General features: G+C 35.4%; 1 protein-coding gene across 5 annotated transcripts in view; it reads right to left on the bottom strand.

Annotated features, from left to right (window-relative positions):
• ZDHHC14 (zinc finger DHHC-type palmitoyltransferase 14) overlaps positions 1 to 22716 on the bottom strand; it is a 107336-nt gene that overhangs the window by 3036 nt on the left and 81584 nt on the right. For 4 of the 5 annotated variants that reach the window (XM_068677182.1, XM_068677184.1, XM_068677183.1 and 1 more), the window contains exons 4-8: positions 20694 to 20831; positions 17088 to 17136; positions 12509 to 12611; positions 10735 to 10844; positions 7298 to 7400 (exon numbers count right to left, since the gene is read on the bottom strand). In XM_068677182.1, the coding sequence (XP_068533283.1) occupies positions 7298 to 7400; positions 10735 to 10844; positions 12509 to 12611; positions 17088 to 17136; positions 20694 to 20831 (503 nt within the window). Of the gene's footprint in view, positions 1 to 1353; positions 1451 to 7297; positions 7401 to 10734; positions 10845 to 12508; positions 12612 to 17087; positions 17137 to 20693; positions 20832 to 22716 lie in introns of all 5 variants that reach the window. The other variant, XR_011094973.1, reaches the window with a different exon arrangement.

Genomic DNA, 22716 nt, shown 5'->3' with positions numbered 1-22716 from the left:
AACACTTATGCTTTCAGCAAGACAAATGCACTCTGTTACATATATTAAGTTTATACAAGTTTCAGGGAATTTTTTGCCCCCACAAAATTATGAACAGCCTCAGCCAAACAATTTAAATAGTCCATATAACTACACAGAATCACAGAATGGCTTGGATTGGAAGGGACCTTAAAGACCATCTAGATCCAATCCCCCTGCCACGGGCAAAGATGCCACCCACTAGATCAGCTTGTGCAGAGCTCCATCCAACCTGGCCTTGAACACTTCCAGGGATGGGGTAAATTTCAGAGGGATTACTCAGAGGCTTAAAGCCAAAACCTTGCATAAGCACCTTTCTAAGGAAGAAAAATGTTCAGGAGTCTTTAAAGTCATGCTTTCAATTAGTAATTCACCGTGAATAACTCACTCTTGATTAATAATACTGTTATTCATCCCTGCTCATTTAAATTAAACCATACCCCTTGAACTAACCTTACTGTGCAGATTTTAAAAATTTGTTAGCTGACTTTTCAAACTTCAAAAAGACAAAATCCATCTGCTCTAAAAAGCAGTAGCTAAAGTGCATGTTAAATAACAAAGGACTGCCCACAAACACTGGGGTACATTGAAAAAAAACACACCAATTTTAGCAGCTGACACTTAGTGCTTTAGTGAACCTTCGGCACTGATCTTCAAAAGCAAATCATTACTTAATGTGTTCAGGCATACAAATACATAACTTTAAAATAGCTGGAGGTAATTTACGTGAATTCTTTGTATAGTCTGAATTAATTTTATTATTACTGAACTCTACTGCATTTCAACTGAATCAACATCGAAAAGATAAAGCAGCCTTATAAAGCTCCTCTAAACAGAATGTTACAAAACTTTTTCAGGTACTATCTCTCTTCATTTTGTGACTTCCCTAAAGCCTCTGCTCTTATTCAGATACACAATTTCAATTTTTCTTTTTTCTTCCTATTTTTTATCTAATGAACAGTGATCATCATGAAATATCTTATATAAACAGAAAAGGCTGTAATCAGCTTTCAAAGGTGATTAGAGATGGGGCTTATACTAGAAAAGGTAGACGTGTTAAATGAAGCTCTCAAAAACATACAATAAAAAGAGCACATACACTACAAGCAGACTATTCTGCAGCCTAAACAGCTAACAGAAAACTAAAGAAAGAAACCAGATTTGTTTATAGGGCTGGCATGGTGGTTTTTCCTGGATTCCATATTTGGTTTTGAACTAAATGAAATCTACGAGCAGAAATTTGTCAACAAGATGATCTTGTTAACAAGAAAAAGGAAGCCAAGCTCTGAAAACTAAATAGTTAAAAATCTACTGTAAAAATTATTCCACCAGTACCTTCTTATTTCAGATCTACTGATTTTATTTTCCACTTGCAATTTTCACTGTTTCAGAGGAACAGCAGATTCCAAAGGTAAGACAAGTTTAATAAATTCTACAAGTACAGAAATTCAATTATATATATACGCATAGAAAATTTCAGCCATCTCTATTTTGCATTAAAAGGCACAAACCAAAGCAAATTAGACAGAGCCTAAAATTTTGAGTTTATTTCACAAATAAATACAAACGATTCTGCCTGAAACAATACTTGTAATTTTGTTTTTCTCAAGTCAGCTTTTTTCCTAAGCTACAAAAAACATACACATTAACAAAGCTCTTGAACATGGCAATATTTTTTTTTCACATTTCTAATGCTAAACCAGAGGTTGTTTATTTGAATTTAAAATTAACTTTGTTAAAATTTTTCTAACACTGGTAACATTAAAGAATTTTCACAGTTCTCAAAGATGGAGAAAAAAAAAAGTTGAATTATCTCAGCATCTCTGAATAAAGTACAAACACCAAAAAGATCAGAGGAGATCTCACAGCACTGACTGACAGCGCTGAGCAGTAACAGAAAGGATGCTGAAATAACATACTAGTTGGATACTATAGATGGGTAAAGAGTGGAGGAATGGAGCTGCATAACTGTTCACAAGGGCTGTAGGATTCCACACCCAGAATCAGGTACTGTGCAAAAACCAAGCCACAAGCCCAGCAGGCCAGTGGCTTCACTAGCAAGAAGTACAGTGCAATAAGAGTGGAACTATGAAGAGAAACAGCTCTGATGCAAAGATGAAATCACTCCTCTTTCAGGGATTTTACTTCAGACTAGCTACAGGTTGCTTTTATGGACTGAGAGCCCATGCATGGTTAGAACACTCTGGGGGCATTCCAGGAGCACATCTTCTGCAAGCAGCCTAGTCCATGTGCTCTGCCCTTGCTCTGTGTTGGGAACAAAAATGCAGCTAATATGCACGATCAAAAGAATTGCTTCTTTGCAATTCAAAGGAAAATATTAAAGACAATTAACTGCATGTACCCTTAACCAGTTTTAACTATGAAATAAAATGCTTTAATGAAAAACCTCTATCAACCTTGGCTATAGTGATGCTGACTAGGTAAAGTCCCTAAATTCTGTCTGGGGCAGTGAAAAAGCATATTTATCAAGTACAACAGTAAATATTGAAGGAAACACCTGTAAAACTCTCAGCAAAGTGGGGCTCCAATCCTTGCTGATCTCTGTATTATCATAGTAGCACACTGGGATTGTCAGCTAACGTTCCCTGCATCAGCTGGATTCTTTTTTCCAGATCACTTCTAGAAATACTGATATGAACATTTGGGAGAGGACTTGCTGCATGTCTTACTGGTAAGAAACAGCTGCACATGTACTATAATGGCTCCTATGATTCACAGTGGTATGCGTAAGAAAGAAAACAAACTCTCTAACTAAAGACTTGCATACGGGAAAGGGAGAAGTGGATATAAGGGAATTTGGCACACAAGCAGCTACCTAAGCACTAAGAAGTTAACTAGAACACAGGAATACAAGAAAATTTCTTTGAAACAAAGAAACGAACCTGTCCTGATAAAAAGGCAGATGGAAGTAAAATCTAGCACTTAAGGCGTTAGAGAACTTCTAGAGACATCATAGTAAAAATAAACCAAACCAGTTCCTCTTTAAAGCAAACAAACAAACAAAAAACTACTCAGAATGAGATGGATTCTGTGTTTCTTCATAGCATTACTAAAGAAAAGACCCTGTGTATTAAAACCCAAGAATCTACTCAGGCTTTTAAGATAAAGCTAAGTACTAGAGAAGTCAGATTCAGGTAACAGTAGCTGATGAGTTTATGCTGAAATAAAAACCTTTCCATAATACAAAGAAAATTAAACCTTAAAATGAAAAAGGAAAGAAAGAATTCAACATAATTAGAAAACTATGATAATGGTTGAGATACTGCCTGTCATGCAAAAACAAAACAAAACAAAACAGAAACCCAGCAAACAACTCTTTAGAACAAGAGGAGAGATGCTCAGGCAATTAATCTAATGAAGAGCTTGCAATAAAAATGCTATAGGGAAATACTTTGGAAACATCAGATCTACAGATTATTAGCTCTAAGTGACCACGTTTGTCACTTGGATAAGGATATTAAGAAGGTAGCTAATTAATTTACTGGATTAATTTAAAATTATGTTGGGAAAAAGATCAAAAACACTGGAAATATACCGAGAAAAAAAAATTATATGTGGTACCAGCCTTCAAAAAAGTAAATAGAGCTTCATCTCTTAGTAGAATAAGGTAGATACTAAGAAGATACCAGGAGAAAAAGCTCTTTTTTTTTTTTTTTTAAATGAGATCTAAAAAAAATTACAAAATGGGTCTGTGAAGCCCTGATGATAAGAAAATCCCTGACTTTTGAGATTGTGGCAGAGTTAATAGCAAGAATAGAGTAGTGTCTATATGAAATATTTGAAGTTTTAAAGGCAAAATTATCATAAAAGCTTTTAAATATAATAATAATGCCTCACAGATGGTATGCTGAATAAGAGAATTTACTGCACTGAAAACAAGTGTCTGGCAACTTTAAACGTAGACTGATATTTATTTTGAAATGAAATGCAAAAATGATGATCTGCTAGGAGATATATTAAAATAAACGAGAACAGAATATAATACTAAGTAACCTCCAGAGACTTAAGAAATGACCAGAGGCTGGTTGGATGAGGCACAAGAATTCTAGTTAGAAAGATACCATTCAGTGGGTAAAAGACATGAGGGAAGCGATGGAAAGAGGGAAGGAAAGGAACAACAGAACGTAAGTGAGAGAGCAAATGCTCATTAAAACCTTTAATATCAAAGAGCAAGAGCCATTTTAGTGCACTATATGGATTTAGTATAACGGCTAGAAATTAAGAGTCAATATAGACGTTAAGATGTAATGCATTCTGGAATAAAATCCTAGGAGACATGCCATAAAGGTGTACTGGAACACACTTCAGATTTCTGATAAATGACTTCCTGGACTCAGAAGTAAATTGCTAAAATAACATTATCATCTCTGGTGATGTATAAATGGCTAAACCTCTGCCCATTTAAACAGTATTTATGGACTAAGACTCTGACCTACATATGATCTTAATTTAAGGAATTTAACTTTCTTTGTCATTTTCTGAACCCACACTAATACGAGCTGCAGTTTCAGACTCAGCTCCTTCAACCAGCCAGTTCTTTGGGGCCTACCTGTCTCAGCTCCAAGAACACATTTTTCAGTTTAGGCTTCTGTCTTTATTTCCAAGAGGTATGCAACCTTCCAGAAGGGAAGATGGAATCTTATTCCGTGTATTGCATAACCTTTGTCAGTGAGGACAGCTGGTAAAAAGGAAAACTCTTCTTCCACAAAGACTTTGCCTCTACCATTCTCCATCCGCTACAGTCTTGGGCTTGAGCCAGTCAATGCTTTAAACTTTCAATCACCAAAGGAAATTTTGATGTTCACTTCTGAACTCCCAGCAAAAAGAAGCTTGCAGAGGTTCTTTCTCTAAAATAAATGGGATGTTGTGTGCCTTTTTTTTTCCGGGCCTTAAAGTGTACTCCACTGTCTTTCATTCAAGAAACTCCAGCAGTCTGTCTTTTTTTTTTTTTTTTTTTTTTTTCGGAGCAGAGCAAGTGAATGGCTGGTGTTCCTAGTACTGCTGCTCCCAAACTCCTGAAGAAGAGTCTAAGATGGTGTACTGGGAAGAAAGATGAGAGAGACTGGTAACATAAAGCTTGGAAAAGCAATAGAGGTCACTTTGTAGGAAAAAGTTTTAAACAGAATGACGAAGTTTTACTTGATTAATTCTGTCTAAATTTAAATTGGAACAGGAAATCTGGTAACCAAGCAGAATGGATGAAAGCTAAGCTAGCAGTAAGGTGAATTAATTTTGTTTACACACACAAAAAAGTCCCATTATGTGGTTGAGATCGAGATCTTAACTGCGGATTAGGGAAATCAGTTTTGTTGTTTGCTGCTTTATGAGACAGGAAAGAGAAGAACAAAGATAGGTACAAGGTCCACTGAGAAGAGCAAAAACATCCACCTTAGAAAAAAAGAAAAAGGGAAATGTGAAACAAGAACAAATAAAAGGCAAAGTTATGTTCCACTGCACTGCTGCCAGCAGGAAACACATTTATAATTTCTTATGCTTCAAACAATTCAGGAAAGAATGTAAGATTTTAAATAGGGAAGAGAAAACAGTGCTAGAGATATTAAGCAAGTCTTTAACAGTTTGCAACACAATAAAAGAGAAATTTTAACACTAATATGCAGCTGCTACTAGAATCTGACTGGTCTTCCATAGAGACCAGGAATAACACCCTGGGGTGAAATGGTATCACTGTCTCAAAGAGTTCCTCCATACAAGACATGGCCTGTTACATTTCTAAAACTCCTTTTGTGAGATCATTTTCAGGAATGAAAGCTGCACATTTCAAAGCATCTCTAATATCTGTTAAAGAACCTAAACCTTTCTTGGCTTAAGTACCAATATAAGGATATAAGAAGTTCAAATCCCTGAAGAAATGCATTTGCGTATTTACAGGTACTACCCTCGAAAATCATAACAGCTGCCTGTTTGACAAAGTAATACCATAAAAGATTTCTCAGTTTCTAGAGACAAATTTAGACAATCTTCTATCTAACTGAAAAAAAGATTTGCTCATTAACATCTCATAATCATAGTATCTTCTTACAATGTGAGTTTAATTGCTATAATGTTAAGATAATTTAATGCTAAGAACTTACTGAGGGCTTATGATCATAAATAATTAGTCTTGACAAAGTCAGGAAGTTTGGGTAAACCCTGGAAGACCTCAGGCTATTTTTAAGTTTTGCTTTCTTTTCCTTCTTTTAACTTCCCCTTCTCTTTTCAGGGTTATTTTTTTGAGAAAAATTTGCACAAAGCATTACCTTGTTCTACACAAATGCATCTCACTGAAGATTCAGACTTAACGTGTCCCTAATACATTTTCTCATTAAGGAGACTAACTAATCTTCCATTTAATTCTCAAAATAATAAGCAGAAAGAGGTTAGCAACTAGAGTAAAATTTTTATACCAGTTTATCAGCAACACTAAAACTATCTGTCTGGGAAGATGTTAGAAGGCTTTGTGGCCTCCTCCTTGTGGCAGAGGAAGGGGGTACATAACTCATAGCTTCTTGGACAAAATCACAAAATCTTAGAACCCATGATAACGTAAAGATATGTGGAAAACAATTCAGAAGTAGGCACATCCGTAAGATTCTTGCCTTTGGAAAACGATCTCTTTCAGTTATTCTCCTTGGCACTGGAAATCCTAGCCTCCATTATAATAGCCATTGCTACCAGCAAAACAAATCCAAAAACCAGCAGTAAAAACTATTGGCACGGTTTCAAAAATGTTTAAAAGTTTTGTTGTTACAACACAGTTGCCATGTTTTGTTCATTGGAAGTTCAGTGTTCTCCTGCTCTTTATTCAATACACTTCTCTTCCTCTTTGTTCATCTTTGCTTTTTAGAGCACGTTAGTCTACACACACCTGCAGTGTACAAGCGAAGGAGGAAACACAGTACGAGAAAAGTGCTACATCAAATAACAATCAGTTGGAAAGTGATGAACCAGAGCAAGTCTATAATACTTGAATATTCCAGTTCAAAACACAGCACATGTCAACAGCACAAGTAAAAATGCCGGTATATTCAATAAATCAGCAGTGTAGAAAAACTTTTTTTAAGAATCCATGAGCATTAACTATTACACTTTGTGAAACACATTTAAAAAAGCCTTGTTTTTCTTTCTTTACTGTTAATAAACAAGTCATTCTACCCAGTGTCAGCTGTATCCAGTTAGTTATTACTTGATTAGTTCACATGAAAGTGGAGAAGGAAAACATTCACAGGGATCTTGACGAACACTATGGGATGATTCCTACCATGTTGCTCTGAGATTGTGTAGCCCCATACATAGTGATGCCATTTGATGGTCCTGCTAATTGGGGTGTATCTGGTTGTATAAATCCTCTTCTGTCAATTAAACTATGGAATAAACAAAATAAAGAAAAGAAGAATTAGAAATATTTCAGATCAATAGCTCTGCAATTAAAGAAAAAAATAATAGCACACAACAAACCTTAACGCACTACCAATAACTTCCAATGTCCCTTTTAATCAACTGAAGAAGTGTAAGACTTCATTTCTACTCATCATCAAGGTAAGTACTTCCCTGCAATATTACTCTCCATATAGTTATAATGTGCTGCTACTCCTCTGGAGGTTTATCAGGGATAAAAAATTTAAAAGCTGACCAGCAGGTACTATGAAAACATGTATTTTAAACCACAGGTGTGTAAACAAATTACAAATTACAAATCTCATTACTGCATTTTGATTCAGAATCTATTTTAAAGTTTTTGTTTTTTTTTTTTTAATTATTATTCTGTTCCTAAACCTCAAAATTAAAGCTCAAGTCCAAAAATACTGATTTCTTAACAGCTAATTAACCACAACATTTAGAAAGAAAGAAAGAGGAACTTTTGTTCAGACAACTTACTTGCCAGGTGCTTCATGACAGCTATCTAACACTGCTCAGAGTGCTCCACTATTCTTATCAAAGTGATGTACTCATAAGAAATTTGAAAAAAAAGAAGAGGGCTTGTGGAGAAATTAAAAGAAATAAGTAAGAATCTACATAAGATTATAAAAAAAAAATAAAAAAAAAATGAATGGAATCACCTGATGTAGCTAAAATTCCACATACAATTTTTCCCTCACTTTGAAAACTGTAAGAGTTACTATGGTTTTGACATTAAATAATCATATAAAAAGCTGAATGTACAGACACTAATACTGTGTTCTACGTGTGGATTAGCTCATATGACTTCTACTCAAAACAAAAACTTTTCAAAACTTTTTTTTTGTTTATGCTTCAATTCAAAGATGTTTTAATTAAATATAATTTCAATTATAGTTCCATACATTTTTAACTCATAAATGGCAATGTTATTTTCCTGTGTCATGAACAGTGTTGCTTTCCATCTGGAAAACTGCAAGCTTCAGAAATCAAGAATGCTGTAAAATTTTAACACACACACACACACCAAGAAAAAGAAAAAAGGAATATCCCTTTTTAACCCAGGATAACAAATTTTAACTGGAGGTTTAATCCTTCCTGTTACTAAAACATAAGGTATTTTAAGACATTCCTGTTGTAACAGCTAAAGTCAGCATAGAATTGGTTTTATTTGCTGATTTATGGAACCTCTAAATCCCCTCTAGGTCAAGATAGCCTCAATTTTAAAAGATAAGAACAGGACGTACAGAAAAATCTAAGGCGTTTCTCCTCTCCAAAGCCAATGATGTATCCACCACTCAAAAAACAATTTAAGCTCTTGTCATGAAGCTCTGCAGAACACGTTTTTAATGTACACTCAAAACACTTAGAAATCCATCTGAAATTAAAATCCGTCTTGTGGAAAGCACTCCTTCCAAAATCAGATGCTTGAAAAAAGTGTGTTATTATATTAGATCACTAGTTAGACCTATGTTGACAGCTATGAATCAAATTAAGATTTCAAAGTTACTGTTGAGAACTTGTAAAATGCACTCTGAATTTGCTAGCATGCGTTTCAAATGAGAAACATGATATTTAAAGGAAGTGAGGGAATTTTAAATCATTATCTCAATTTGCAATCCATTTTCGAAGGCACTTGAACCTTTTGCATTTTAAGCTGCAATCACTAATAAGCTATTTTACAGTTATTTAAGAAAAAAAAAAACAACAACTTGAATATCTAGTGATTTGGCATGCACCTGAGATTAAATATTTCAGAGTGATCTTGTTCACAAGTGGAAGATTAGATTCTTTGCTAGATTTCAAATCAGGAAGGAGCAAGAACCAAGAAAAAAGTAAGGCTATAACTTTTGTTTTGAAGTCAAAAAAAATTTATAGTCACAAAATATCTCCCTGCAGAAACTCTATGTTTACTTTATCATCTAAAAGAAATTATATAGTATATGAAATTTAGGAAAAAAATGTGCAACCTCTGTAAAAACACAGGAGCCAGTGCCACTCTGGTTTATTGTGTGTGGTAATTGTATCAGTCAAAGCAGTTATTTCAAATAGTAAGAAACATTATATACTTTTAATAACTATCTCCATGTGAAGTTAAAAGGATTTGAAGCAAGGCCTTGAGTTTTTATGTCACATAATTCTATGAAAAGCAAAAGAGCAGGAATAAAGGGTTGGCTTCTGACACCATCCCCAGAGGCAGGAAGCAGAGGCAGGGTTACTCTTTATAGGGATTACTGCGTTAACACAGTACGAGGAAATCATATCTCAGGTATCTATCTCCTTAGGAAAAGATGCCAGCTTCTCCTGCTGACCTCCTGCTGCTCTGTGGAAGAATCTCTGGTATTCACAAGAGCAAAGACAGAAATCCCACTTCCAGTGAAGCACCTTTGCCTCTGCCATTTCCTCTTTCTTTCTCAATAGTACAGATTCATACCTACATTATTCCAGACAAAGCAAACCAGCTTCAACAGACGAGTACTATCACAAAAATAATCTATAAAATGAAAGCCATTTTCTACAGAGGAACTAGGCCTCTGCTGTACACTTATTAGATGAGCTATCTAATCACTGGGCACTGAAGTAAGAAGAAAAAGTTGTGTCTTTCCTGATGCCAGTGTTTTTTTCCTCTAGTGTTAACTGTCTTATATTTAATTCAAGATGAAAAAAACATAAAAACATATGCAACCTTGACTGTACAAATGTTTTGGATCTGTAAAGTGAAAAATATATGCAGCAGAAATTAATCCGGTAAGCTTTCTGTGGAATTACTTTGGTTTAAGAGAACCAAAATCATCTTGGTGTATAAATGTTAAGAGTAGCACTAATAAAAAATATTGTACATTTAAATAAAGGAGTTCTGAGTGAAAAGGCAATAAGAACAATTATCAAACTAGTTGTAGAATCAAGGTTCCAATGTATCGCTCTGTTAGATCCATGTCACATTTGTTAGATATATACAAGTCTAATTAACTTTCAATAGCCCATCATGCAACATCTAATTATTACATTTTTTTTTTTTTGCCAGCAGTTATTAACTGCAGTGGCAAAGGTTCAAAGAAAAAGTTTATTTTAATTTCAGACATCAACCTTAAATCCACATATTTTACAGGATCTGACCACTAACTTAGTCTAACCACAGTTTACTGTCTCTTTAATACTGAAGAACAGATTTACTTTACACTTCTAAAAGAGTAAAACAAAACATTATTTTAGTTGAGTAAAGTCAAGAAGTCTGAAAGAATATTTTTCTATCGATCACCATGTCTTCGTTTACACTAACAATATTTTTGATACTCTTACCTTGGAGAGAGGGGCCCACAGAGTGCAGCACAGCAATTAGTAAAGATGTTGCCATAACTGTATGGATTATAGTTTTCTTTACCTCTTTTATTTGACCATGATCCTTTAATCTGAAGAGATATGAACAAGACGCATCACATGTAATACAATATGGAAAATGACAGAGGCAATTTAAGGGTTACCAAAGCAGCAGCATGCTGCTTACATCAGAGGCAGACCAGAGAAAACCCATGATTACACTTTCCTAACAGCTTTGGACTGTTATGAAAGCTGGAACCTAAAATCTTACAAGCAAGCACAGGCTTTACCTCAATAGATTTAGACAGCCCAAAATCTCAAAGGACCAATATACTCACAGCAGGAATTTCAGCATCTGAACATGTTTTGCATAATGGTCTAAGCTTAATTTTACAAATATTACAGCCTGTTCTACAGAAGAGGTTTGACTGCAACATACCATTATAGCCAGCAATAGAGCACTTGTTTCCCATACCCTTGGGTAACTTCTCAAGCTGTCCAATACCACACAACATCATTTGCTCCTACAGCCCACAAATGGTTCTAAAATATTATGAAGTAATTGCAGTCATTACTGCCTTTTAGTCCATACTATGCCTTCTTTTAGACAATCTTACTTTTCTGTTTGTGAGGTGCTTGAGAGCCTGGGTAATATACCTTACTGTATTCAGCTGGAAATGTGTGCCTTAAATGAAGTTACAGAGGAGTTTACTTGAAACTCAGACATGTTACACTGCTTTACACTGCTACAGTTCCCTGCTCTCTGACTTTCAACAGTCCATAAGAAATTTGAGAGCTCCTTGGTTGGACACCTGATACAGAGGTACAATTCATTCCTTGCCTGCTTGCTAAGTTTTTCCTGGTTGACTGGTATTTTTTTCAAGTTTATAATTGTAACTGTGAACTTAAAATAATAACAAAACACAGATTTGACAGTCCCAAAGATGCTACTTCTACATTCAAAAAATACCAATGAGAAAAGTACAACAAATTACACTAATTTTAAATTTGCAGTAATTTGTTAGATTATTTGCTCAGTTCCAACATGCTTTCTAACATTAGCTAACTAGCTTTCTTTCTTTCTTTCATCCATTTCCTATCTCACCTGTTAGTAAAGGAAAGACATATCAACCCTCCACACACAGTTAAATATAATTTCACACTAAAACAACAGAAACCTATGTGCAAAACAGGACAACTGTAGAAATGAGAAAGCTGACCTTTGAACTAGTTACATACTCCTTACTAGAGGTTTTAGATCTTAGAGTGACAAAGAATTTCAAAGGAAAAATATGATAAAAGATGAAATTTTAGATAATGTTGAAAATTCTCAAAATTAAAGTAAGTGACTTTTGAGTCAAATGGTATTTAGGACTCCAGGTAAGGAAAAATACTGAAAATTTAGTAGTTTTCTACCGAACTGAAGCATATGAAATATACTCATTTCTTTGTCTTCTCTTCTGTACTACATTTCCTATTTCAAGATACAGGTCCTGGGGGTGTACATCGTAATGGACACACTGTGTAACCACTACGTCTTCAAGCCACAACTACAGAACATAAGAGCTCTTCTCATATTTTGAATCAAGCATGACCGGGTTACTTCCTTCTTTACTAGTCAGGCATTCTCAAAACTATGCACCTATGAGTGGAGTGCTCTGAGAATTACAGAGAAAAACTGCATATGATAAAAATTAGAGATCTTCTCATCACTACAATATAGAAACATGTATGTAGAAATATACTATGAACTTACATCTTCATTTGTTGTTTGATTGGAGCTGATCAAATACGTGTGAAAACCTGAGAGGCCTACAATGGACCATACAGAGAAAAAACACACCACCGCTTCCAACACAGTAATTGAAAGTCAAGGAAAAATATGCAAATAAAAAAAAAAAAAGATATTATATCCAATAACAAGCAGTTACAATCACAAAGTTCAGGGTACTCAACTTCTAGCCCCCAGCTGTTTCGAGATCTTTAGGGCACTTCAAAGGGGTCAGCAAAAGCCAGACTCAGAAAAGCAAACCTATTGTCAGTGCTTTGGTGCACAGATCGCTGTGCACCACTGACAGCAGCAAATGTTTAAGGATCTGCACACTGAAAAAGGACAAACTGCTGAGTGACTCTGATCTCAACGTCTGAAATCCAAACTTACACGTTCATTCTGTAAATGTCATCACACTTCTTTTAAGGTAGGTACATATGGTTATGTATGTTCTCATAAAATACGAAGTCAGAAAACTGCATCCCAGTTATATTTATCTAACTGTCCTGTCTTTCTTCTGTTACTGTGATGAAGATGCAAAACATGATGCTAACACTAGCATCGAAGTGCATTAGTCCAACTAAAATACAAAATTCACTTGCTCTCTCAACCCCCCCTGGATGTGTAACAACTGAATACAGTCTACTCTATAACCGTGGGGGTGTCCAAATGGCCCAGCCTTGGCAAATAGCCAGGACAACTGTTAAGCTTGTGAGCATAAACAAAATCACAGAATGGTTTGGGTTGGAAGGGACCTTAAAGACCATTTAATTATAACCCCCTGCCATGGGCAGGGACACCTCCCACCAGCCCAGGTTGACCCAAAGCCCCATCCAGCCTGGCCCTGAACACCTCCAGGGATGGGGCATCCACAGCTTCTCTGGGCAGCCTGTGCCAGGGCCTCACCACCCTCATGGTACAGAATTTCTTCCTTGTATCTACTCTCAACCAACCCTCCCCTTCAGTCTAAAATATCTACCCCCTGTCCTATTACTACAGGCCCTAGTAAAAAGTCTGTCGTTCTTGTAGGCCCCAATTTAACTTTTGAAAGGCTGGAATAAGGTCTCTCAGAGCCCTTCCTTCTTTAGGATGAACAACTCCAACTCTCTCAGCCTTATTTAGGTTAGGCTTAAATACTTGGGGTAGGCTTGAATACTCAGAACTGTATACAGTATTTGTCCAGAACTGATAGACTGGGAACCCGACTATTGATCACTGGCTAATTATATGGCATCAGTGAATCACTAAGCTGCTTCAACCCTGGTTTGGTTTAAACTCCATAAACTGAACGTTTTTTCAATGCAAGAGTAACCTTTACCTTTCCTAATTTCTCCCAATGGGAACAATGCAAATGAAAAGCACAGAATTACCTTCCTAAATTTAGCATAAAAGTTAAAAAGAAAAAACAAGCTATGCTATTAGATTGTCTGTTTTTCATCTTGCATCTGTTACTCCTTTTATTTGCTTTCAAACTGCTTCTGTTTTCACTCCTTATAAACTGCATAACCTGAATGCCACAAAGAAGTAACTACATTTTAATAGATTGTTATACTAAGAAAGTCAGCCAGCACCCAGTGTTGCATACTTACTACAGTTTATATAATTCCTTTAACTCTAAAGGAGTCATCATCTTAACAGTAAGATAACAAAGTAGCTTCTAAACTTCATATACTCAGGTAAAAAGAGCAAATTTCTATGGAAGGTTTTATAGACTGTTTCCTTCTTGCCTTTTTTTTTTTCTTTTTTTTTTCATCATTATTATTTTTTATTTTTATTTAGTTTCATTTACCTACAACAGACATGAACACAGAATACATTTGCTTCTAGAATGCTATTTTCTGCAACCCTTAAATAGTGAATTTTTTTAGGGAGCATGAATCAAAAGCAGAAAAGGTTTTGGTTGCTAGAAAAATTGATAGAATAAATCAGTTAGAACAAGACAATTGGAAAAGAATAAGATAAAAATAATCTGTACACTAACTGTATGCTAACCTTTAAAGAAGCCAGTTTCCAAGACAACAGTAATTCAAAATATTCCAGAACAAGGACACAGCCTTAAAAGATACAAATAACATTCTTACCACTGAACCTACCAACAGAAGAGAAATATGACAGATCCTCACCATTATACAGAGACACAGGCTGGAAAATACATGGATGGACATAATTGCAATAAAATATCCTAATACTAGTTAACAGTGAAGAGTCTTGTACTGAATGTCTGCTCTGACCTAATGAATTGGGAAATACATGAATTGCCTGTATAATTTTAAAGTGGTTTAAAAAACAGAAAAGAGCTGTTTGCTTTATGACCCAATCTGTTTCAACAGCAGCCAAATGACCAAAGTGCACTGCTGAGCAGCATGTTCTGACTACTCTGTCATCTCCTCCTCAAACCATGTGGAGAGTCAAACCAACACAAGCTAGCAAATTACTCTCAGTTGGCTGTGCAACTGCCATAGCTTAAAGCAAGGAGAATAGCTGAGAAAGGCTAAGGAAGCAGATTGCTGTTAGCAGGCAGTTCAGAAAGTGTAAAAAAGCCCCCCAAAACTGGACACAGTACAAGTCCAACTAATTGGGCTTTGAGAGGGTAGAAATTGTAAGGACTGCTCAGTAGAATCTACACACCAAGACCAAGAGGATGAATCACTTGGTCAGAAGAGGAACCTGAGAGGGAGAGATGCTCTCTGCAGCCTCATCAGAAGAATGAGCACACCAGTAACAAGATATTTCTTGCCGGGATTACACTCCAGAGGGTCAAAATACAAAAGTTAGTCTCCTACTGACAGAGAAGGGAATTACTCAGACTTCTTTTTGGATCTCAGTTTGAGGAACTGGAAGGTGCACTTAGTCACATTGTCTAAACTTTTGGGCAGACCCGTGCAGTGCCAGGAGTTGGACTTGGTGATCCTTATGGGTCCCTTCCAACTTGGGATATTTTATGATTCTATGATCTCTAGAGCAGGTGGTTTTATGTTAGCTTAGCATGACTAAGTCTGTTAAATAAAAATGCAATACAAAAAAAAATATTCTCAATATAAAGCATAGCTTTTTAGCATAATATGGTATCTTGCACAGGCTTTTTAGCAATACAGACATGCAATGTTCTCCATGTCTGAATGAATTGATGCAACATTCCCAATACCATTCAGACAATTTAATTTTATACTGCTCTGAATTGTAACCAAGCTATTAAATTGTCCAACGTGTCACTATCAAACCAGGCCATTTCAACAAGATTCACTATAGAGCCTGTCAAATTGGCACATCCCAATGCAAATTATGAACAAGCAGCCTATTGTTCCTGTACAAGGGTCCTCAAATGCGTAGTCAATTACCTTTTGATTTAAGGACAATTGAAAGCTATTCTTGTTTGAACAACATCTGAAAGAATAATCTTTTGTAAGAAGTAATTGTAATAGTTTTATTTGGAAGCTACTGTTGTGCTACTTAGAATGGTTTGTTTGTGGTTTGTAAAATTATTTGCACACTAAGAAAATTTAAACACTGGTTTAGCTTAAAAGGGAGTTTGCAGCTCATTGGCTCTACCTAACAAACACACGTTAAAGAAAATCATATCTATAGAATTTGTGCAATTTGACACTTGGAAAATCTACCTGGAAAGAGTGGTTCACGTTTATATACAGCTACAAATGACTGAACAAACAGGAAGGGAGTTTCTTTCCATCTACTGTCAAAAAGAGAAAAGTTTATCATGCACAGCGTCCAGAAGATGTTTTCTTGGCAGAAGTACAGAAAAGAATTACTTTTATAATAGCTTTGTGAGAGGTGCAAACTGCTTATTCTGACATAAACCATTCAAAACATATCCGTAAGTGCGAAGGTTACAGTCCGTACAGAAATGTAAGGAAGAAATTAAGGTGAATTTGTCAGCTTCCCATTTTTCTGTTATGTTAGCTGCTTTCAGGTAGGGTAGTCAGGAAGATCCTTTTCCATTCTCACTCAGTGGAAAATATACAAAAAGCTCCCGTGAAATGATAAATAGAACACTGGGCATTTAGAGAATAGTAGTGCCCCAGTACGCTTGTGCTTACTTCTACGTAACTTAACAGAAGTTAACACTTGAAAGTGACTTCCCTAAAAACAGTAAATCAATGTAAAAATACTTCTAGTAACTGAACTCTTCAGACACAGTTATTTCACAATCTACATTTTCTATTCTGATAAGAATCAGCCATCTCAGATATTTTTTACTGTAAGAGCAGAAGAATCTTTTAATAATTCAAATGAAACCATAGAATGGACATAATGTGAAATACATTAATGAATTCCATCACAAATACTGGAACGTATTTCCCTCACACATGAAAACTACAGACCTTTGTTATGGGTACTGCTTACAAAAGACGATGAATAAGAAAAACCCAGACTAGTCGCTTTCCTACTTCTAACATGTGCTGAGAAATCCTGTTGTGCAAGAAGTGATGAAATCATTAATTGATAAAATCCCAAATGTACATATCCAACAGCAACAACAAAACAAAAACACATCTCAGATATTACATTACAATAAGATCTAAAAGGTGTTTCAATGAAAGGATATCTTGCAGGACTGTCCTTGAGGGCATTGAGGAACCCTGTTTGTTGAGAACCTGTAGGAACAGAACCCAAATTACCAACTCAGTAAGAAATTGGACTACAGGCTGTTTTCACCATAGTGCATACACAGTATTTGAAGAGCAACTGAATAATCGTAGTATAGAGTTTACTAATGTGAATCTGAGATTATGTTATTCAGCAGCAACAAATCAGAAAAAAAAAAATTGCGCATGTTATCAGGTCTAACACCTGCAGAATATTTTCTCAGTAGTACCAATTTGATGCACACATACTTTCCTTTGAACAAGACTTCTGATTATCCTTGATCTTTTTAGACTTAATATGGAAACAAAAAAATGTAAGCTATTTCTTTTATTTTGGAATACCAGTTTTCAAAAGCAGCCTCTTGACTTGGAAAATTTGCACCAAAAACCCAGATTCTCAGTTTTCGCTCCTTTATTCTGGGAACAGCACAAGTTCTCCAGACTGTAATTCTGCTCCTACTGCACCTGTGTAGAAGTTTCTTTTATTCCTTCACCCCCTTTAGTAGGTGCTCATTGCCTCCAGAAAATAAAAGGTATCTACCAGCTGAAAAGAGCTCCAGAACAGCATGCTCCAATGATCTGGAGATGTCGAGTTCAGTTTCACAACCATGAGATATTTATCAAAAAGGGCAATTTGACTGCTGGCTGATATATATATACGCAGCAAGTGAATTTGTAGAAATTGACTCAGTGTCACATAAGACACATACTTGTTGCATTTTACTATGCAATTAAAATTATATAAATGCATCAAGTTGAAAGTATTTCCCCTTAGCTAAATCCATCTGAAGGTTTGTCTGGGGAGAGAAGAATCCTGATTAATCAAGATGTCTTTCAAACAAAAGAGAAAAGTGTGTATATCCTGATATCTGACCTATGCAGTCAATTTTACTATTTGTCATTAAAAAGGGAACGTTACTTACCTTGTATTTAGAGTCTTTTCAGACTCTCATAACTTGGTCTTAGCCTCATGGCAAAAGATTAGTGGAACTTTTCCCTACCTTCTTACTATTTTTAGGATCCTTAATGGCAATGGCAGCAGGTAATTGTGATCTCTATTCCCTACTGCTGGTCACACTCTTACAAGCAGTTCCCAGTGTATCAGAAGGGGAAGTTTCCTCACCCCAACATACAGCTGAAGTACTGATACCTCAAACAAAGATGAAAAACTGAAGACATACTAGCATTGAAAATGTTTTAAGCTTGGGGAGATGAGAAAATCTCTTGCAAGAAAATACCTTTCAATTAGCTGACTTACAAAGTCTATTTATTATCTTTAATAACACTATGTGCAAAGATTGTTAATCCTGGAAAGGGCAAATATCCAAGCGATGTCTTGAAAATAAGGCCACAGAAAACAACAAGTTTGCTACATCTCATATCTCATTACCACATGGGTTTACCAAAAAAAATTATTAAAGTGGCAGCATGGAAGACTTATAAAAAATTAAACAGATTTCAACAACTTGTCTATATCAAGAGATATTTAAAATAAAATAGGTTTCCTATGTAATCAACAAGGTCAGAGAAGGAACTTCTCTACTAGGATGAACTATGAAAGATTAAAAAAAAAACACACACACAAATGCCTTCAAGTTGCTCGCAAACATCTCTCAGTCCCTTCTCAAAAGGATATTCTCCAAAGGCATTCTGCCCAATACATGCTGAATACTTTTTTGACACAGTCAGGAATATATTAGATAAATTTGAATGCTGACCTTGAAGCTCAGCTGTAGTAAACATCAAGAAACTACTCACAGTTTATACCTGCTCCCATTGCCTTTGAGGACCATACAGTCTTTAGAATTAGGGACATTTTTGCTGTCTCATCCAAGGTAGATAAACCTCCATAGTACTGATGTTTTACAGCTGATAGACATGTTTGCATTTAACATTTACTGTAAGTTACCTCTAACACCTATACAAAGCTAAAGTTCTTCTCAGCCACAGAGGCAAAATTAATCTCTCTGATCTTTGTCCAATTCACACTTAAAATTAGATATGGATGCTGTGAAGTAAAAATCTACTAGATAAATCAACATGACATACAAAATATGAGATATTGGCATAATATTGCTAATTCTTATGCTGAAAACTGCAAAAACAATATTGTAGTTTTGTGAAATAAAGGTAGGTTAGCTTCAAAAGTAGCTTTATATCGTCAGACCAATTGTTTTCAACTGCCGAATTTTAGCAAAGTAAGGTGATAAAAAATATGCTGATGCCTCAACTGTAAAAGGTATGCAAACACATGTATGCCCAAATATATTTTGAGTATTAACGGAAAGTGTTCTCTTTCCAATAATTACTTTTCCCTTTTAAACAACAGGGTAGTTTTTTGTCTTCTCTTTAAACTAACATTAGAAAGGCCTTATCTGGCAGCGAGAACAACTTGCTGATCCAGACTCCCCAAATCACTGCCCCTAGCTCTAGTGCTACATTTCTGAACTGTGTGACAGCCACTTTTTGTGTACTTTTGCCCTTCTTTTGTGAGGCATGAACGAGAGTAGTAGTTGTGTTTTTCAAATATAAACTTTCATCCCTTCACAGTATCAGTTATTTAGGACATTACACATAATCTGGCATATTTTTCAGTATTCTCTAAATATTCAGCATTCTCTAAGTATTGCCATTATCAAGTTAGCTCTATAAATGTGTTATAAACTAGAATTATTATATGTATCAGGTTTCCATTGTAACAAAGAATAGAAAGAAATGAAAAGATCACATTTCCAAAATGACTGAAGAAATACTGTTCAAGGCAGTATCCCATATAATTAGTGAAATATTTTGATGTGTCCTAATAAAAATGGATTAAAACCCCCTACTATATACAAAAGGACTTCTTTTTATGACCATTCATAACCTATTACCACAAATCAGATCGTCATCATACAGGAGCTAACACAATTTGTTACGTGTTAAAACAACAACAAAAACCAAAATAACAAAATTTAACACCCAAAAGTCTGGGAAATATCTTCTTTAAACCAAATTCAGAATACAAATAAAAATAAATCTCAAACTCATGAATATTAATCTACCTATAGTTTATCTGATTCACTCCATTATAAATTGGTCATTCTCAGAATGTCATGCAAATGAAAGTAACATGTTAAAAATAGGGTAGAGAAAGATGTAAAACTGAACAGTGAACAAAAAAGTATAAAATAGGTCAAAACTAGTTTCTAATAGTTTATCTTTTTGTTTGGATGACAACTGATCTATACTTAATCTTAAAAAAAAAGGTTCCTTGGGAAAATGATGCTAACTGTATACTTAGACATGCAGTATATGTGCTGCTTTTCCAATAAACTGTCTCTAAAAGGACAAAAAAGATCAGAAAATTAACACTCTATTAAGGTAAAGTCAGTGCTAGATCAATGACTACCATGACCAGGGTCTGCTACAGACCAGAGCGGGAGTCACTGGGGGTTGTGAAGCTTCAGAGAAAAGGCAAATAAATAAATAAATAAACAAACCCTGAATGATCAAAAGATTAACTTAAAAGTAAAAAACTCAAGTAAATGGCTACATACGTAATCTGATTTCACCAGCATACTTACGAAGGATGACGTGGGTGATAACGAATGCAAATATAAAGACTGTCAGAAAGGACAGAGATAAAATAAACATATAAAAAAATCTGTAGTTTCTTTTCCCCACACAGTTGCCTACCCAGGGACAGTGGTGATCAAACCGTTCTGAAATGAGAGGCAGAAGAAAAAAATGGAAAACAATTAATAAAATGCTGTTTACTTGGAAAAAAGCTCTCTGAATACTTTATTAAAACTCACGATTTAATTGGCATTTGCAGCTAGCCCCAGAGAAATTCTTATTTAGAAGGGAAAAGAAAAAGGAATATTGTAATGAAACCTTAAAGCTCTTAAATAAATTAAAGTATGAGGTGAGCTCCCATTGAACTTGCAGCATTATTATGATAAATTGTTCAGTCAGACCAAAAAGCTTATATTTATCCACTGTTACACGGAACAGTACCAACTCAATTGCATTTTTTTCAAAGCAAGGATATTTTCTTCCATTGACTCTCCTACTCAAAATTAGTTTTCGTATTTACATCTGTCACAATGACACCTGACTTTAGTGCCCACTACCATCCCCCATCCATTAATTATGGCGCATGAAATATTCACACCCTCCCACTTTTATTTTTACCGCTTTACTCCAAGTATTTTCCATTCCAGACCACTTATTTTTCAACTCAGAGTTGACGCTGCCTTATAGCAGTTCAGAACAGTAAAACCGTTCACACAAACCATTTTTCAAGCATTAAGATTTAGGCAGCCTTCTAAAATTTGCTTATACTTTTCTTTACTAAGCCGAACCCTTTCCCTTTATTTCCCTGAGAGGTTAATGAGGACAGGAGTTCAGCATCGAGCGTCCCAAACACCAGTGCTGGAAAACAGCAGCGGGACCAGTGAGCCCTGCAGCTCCGGGCAGCCGGGAACCTCCTCGTCCCAAAACTCTGGGTAATGAAAATGGAGCGATTGTCAGGAAACAAAAGGGCCTTTCGTAACTGGAGAGATTACACTGCCATAATGTCAGAATTTTAAATTTCTAATCAAATCCAAGATCATAACACATGACAGATGCTCTCATGCCGACTGACTCTCACCCTCTGATCCTCATCCAAGCCCTGTTTTGTTTTCTATGACTTTTATGCTTCCATTGACGTACAATATCAAACTATTTGTAATTGCACAGGAAAGGCAAGCTATAAATTTGAAGTCCTTAAGCTCTATGTTAAAAAGGCACATCTGTTCAAACACACCAGTTTATTTTAACTATGGCTTTATGTTAAAGACCTACATGGGAGGTTTTCCTTGAAGGATGTATTTAGGATTATCTCCATTTAGAAAAAAAAAAGAAATGAAAGCAACAGGCACAACAGTTTTCTGAGTTCACCAGACTTTCGGGTTTTTTAATGGTTTTGTGTAACAGATGTTTGGACCACATGTTTCTGCCATAAATCTGTTTCAAATTCCAGTGGGGCTATTTAAGGTGAAGTTGCTGAACTTACTTAGTATAAGGCTTCAGAAACACTTTGATTTAGAGAGATTGCTAAGAATACCAAGAACTAAATACCTCCAATATCTAAATGAGTTGGCAATTTATTCAGTGGAATACACTGGTATTTCCAAAATAAGTAGCCACTATATTTCAATAGTGCTGATTTTTACATTTTGCTTCTGAATGAGTCCTTATTGTCTGATAAACACTTTACTTCATTTAATGGGTACCTACCATAAAACATGAGCAAATAATACCATAAAGAAAAATACAGTTACAGAGCCTTCTATAAAGTATAATCCCAGGGTACTTTTGCACCCTAATGCTTCAGGAAAAATAAAAAAAAAATAATAAATCATGACATGTCTTTGGAAAATGAATTCCATACATACACATTAATTCTCTTCTATGCTCACACAGTAGGAATCAACAAATTCTACTGACAGAAAGCTCAGTTTCTAGCTGTGAAATAATATTTAAATATATGTATGTATTTGATAGATGCAGATAAATGCACACATACAAACACACACATATGCAAATACACACACTCATATG

This window comes from Anas acuta, chromosome 3 (assembly GCF_963932015.1).
Source record: "Anas acuta chromosome 3, bAnaAcu1.1, whole genome shotgun sequence".
Lineage (NCBI taxonomy): Eukaryota > Metazoa > Chordata > Aves > Anseriformes > Anatidae > Anas > Anas acuta.
The sequence above is the reverse complement of the archived record's forward strand: the minus strand, read 5'-3'. Positions and strand labels throughout refer to the sequence as shown.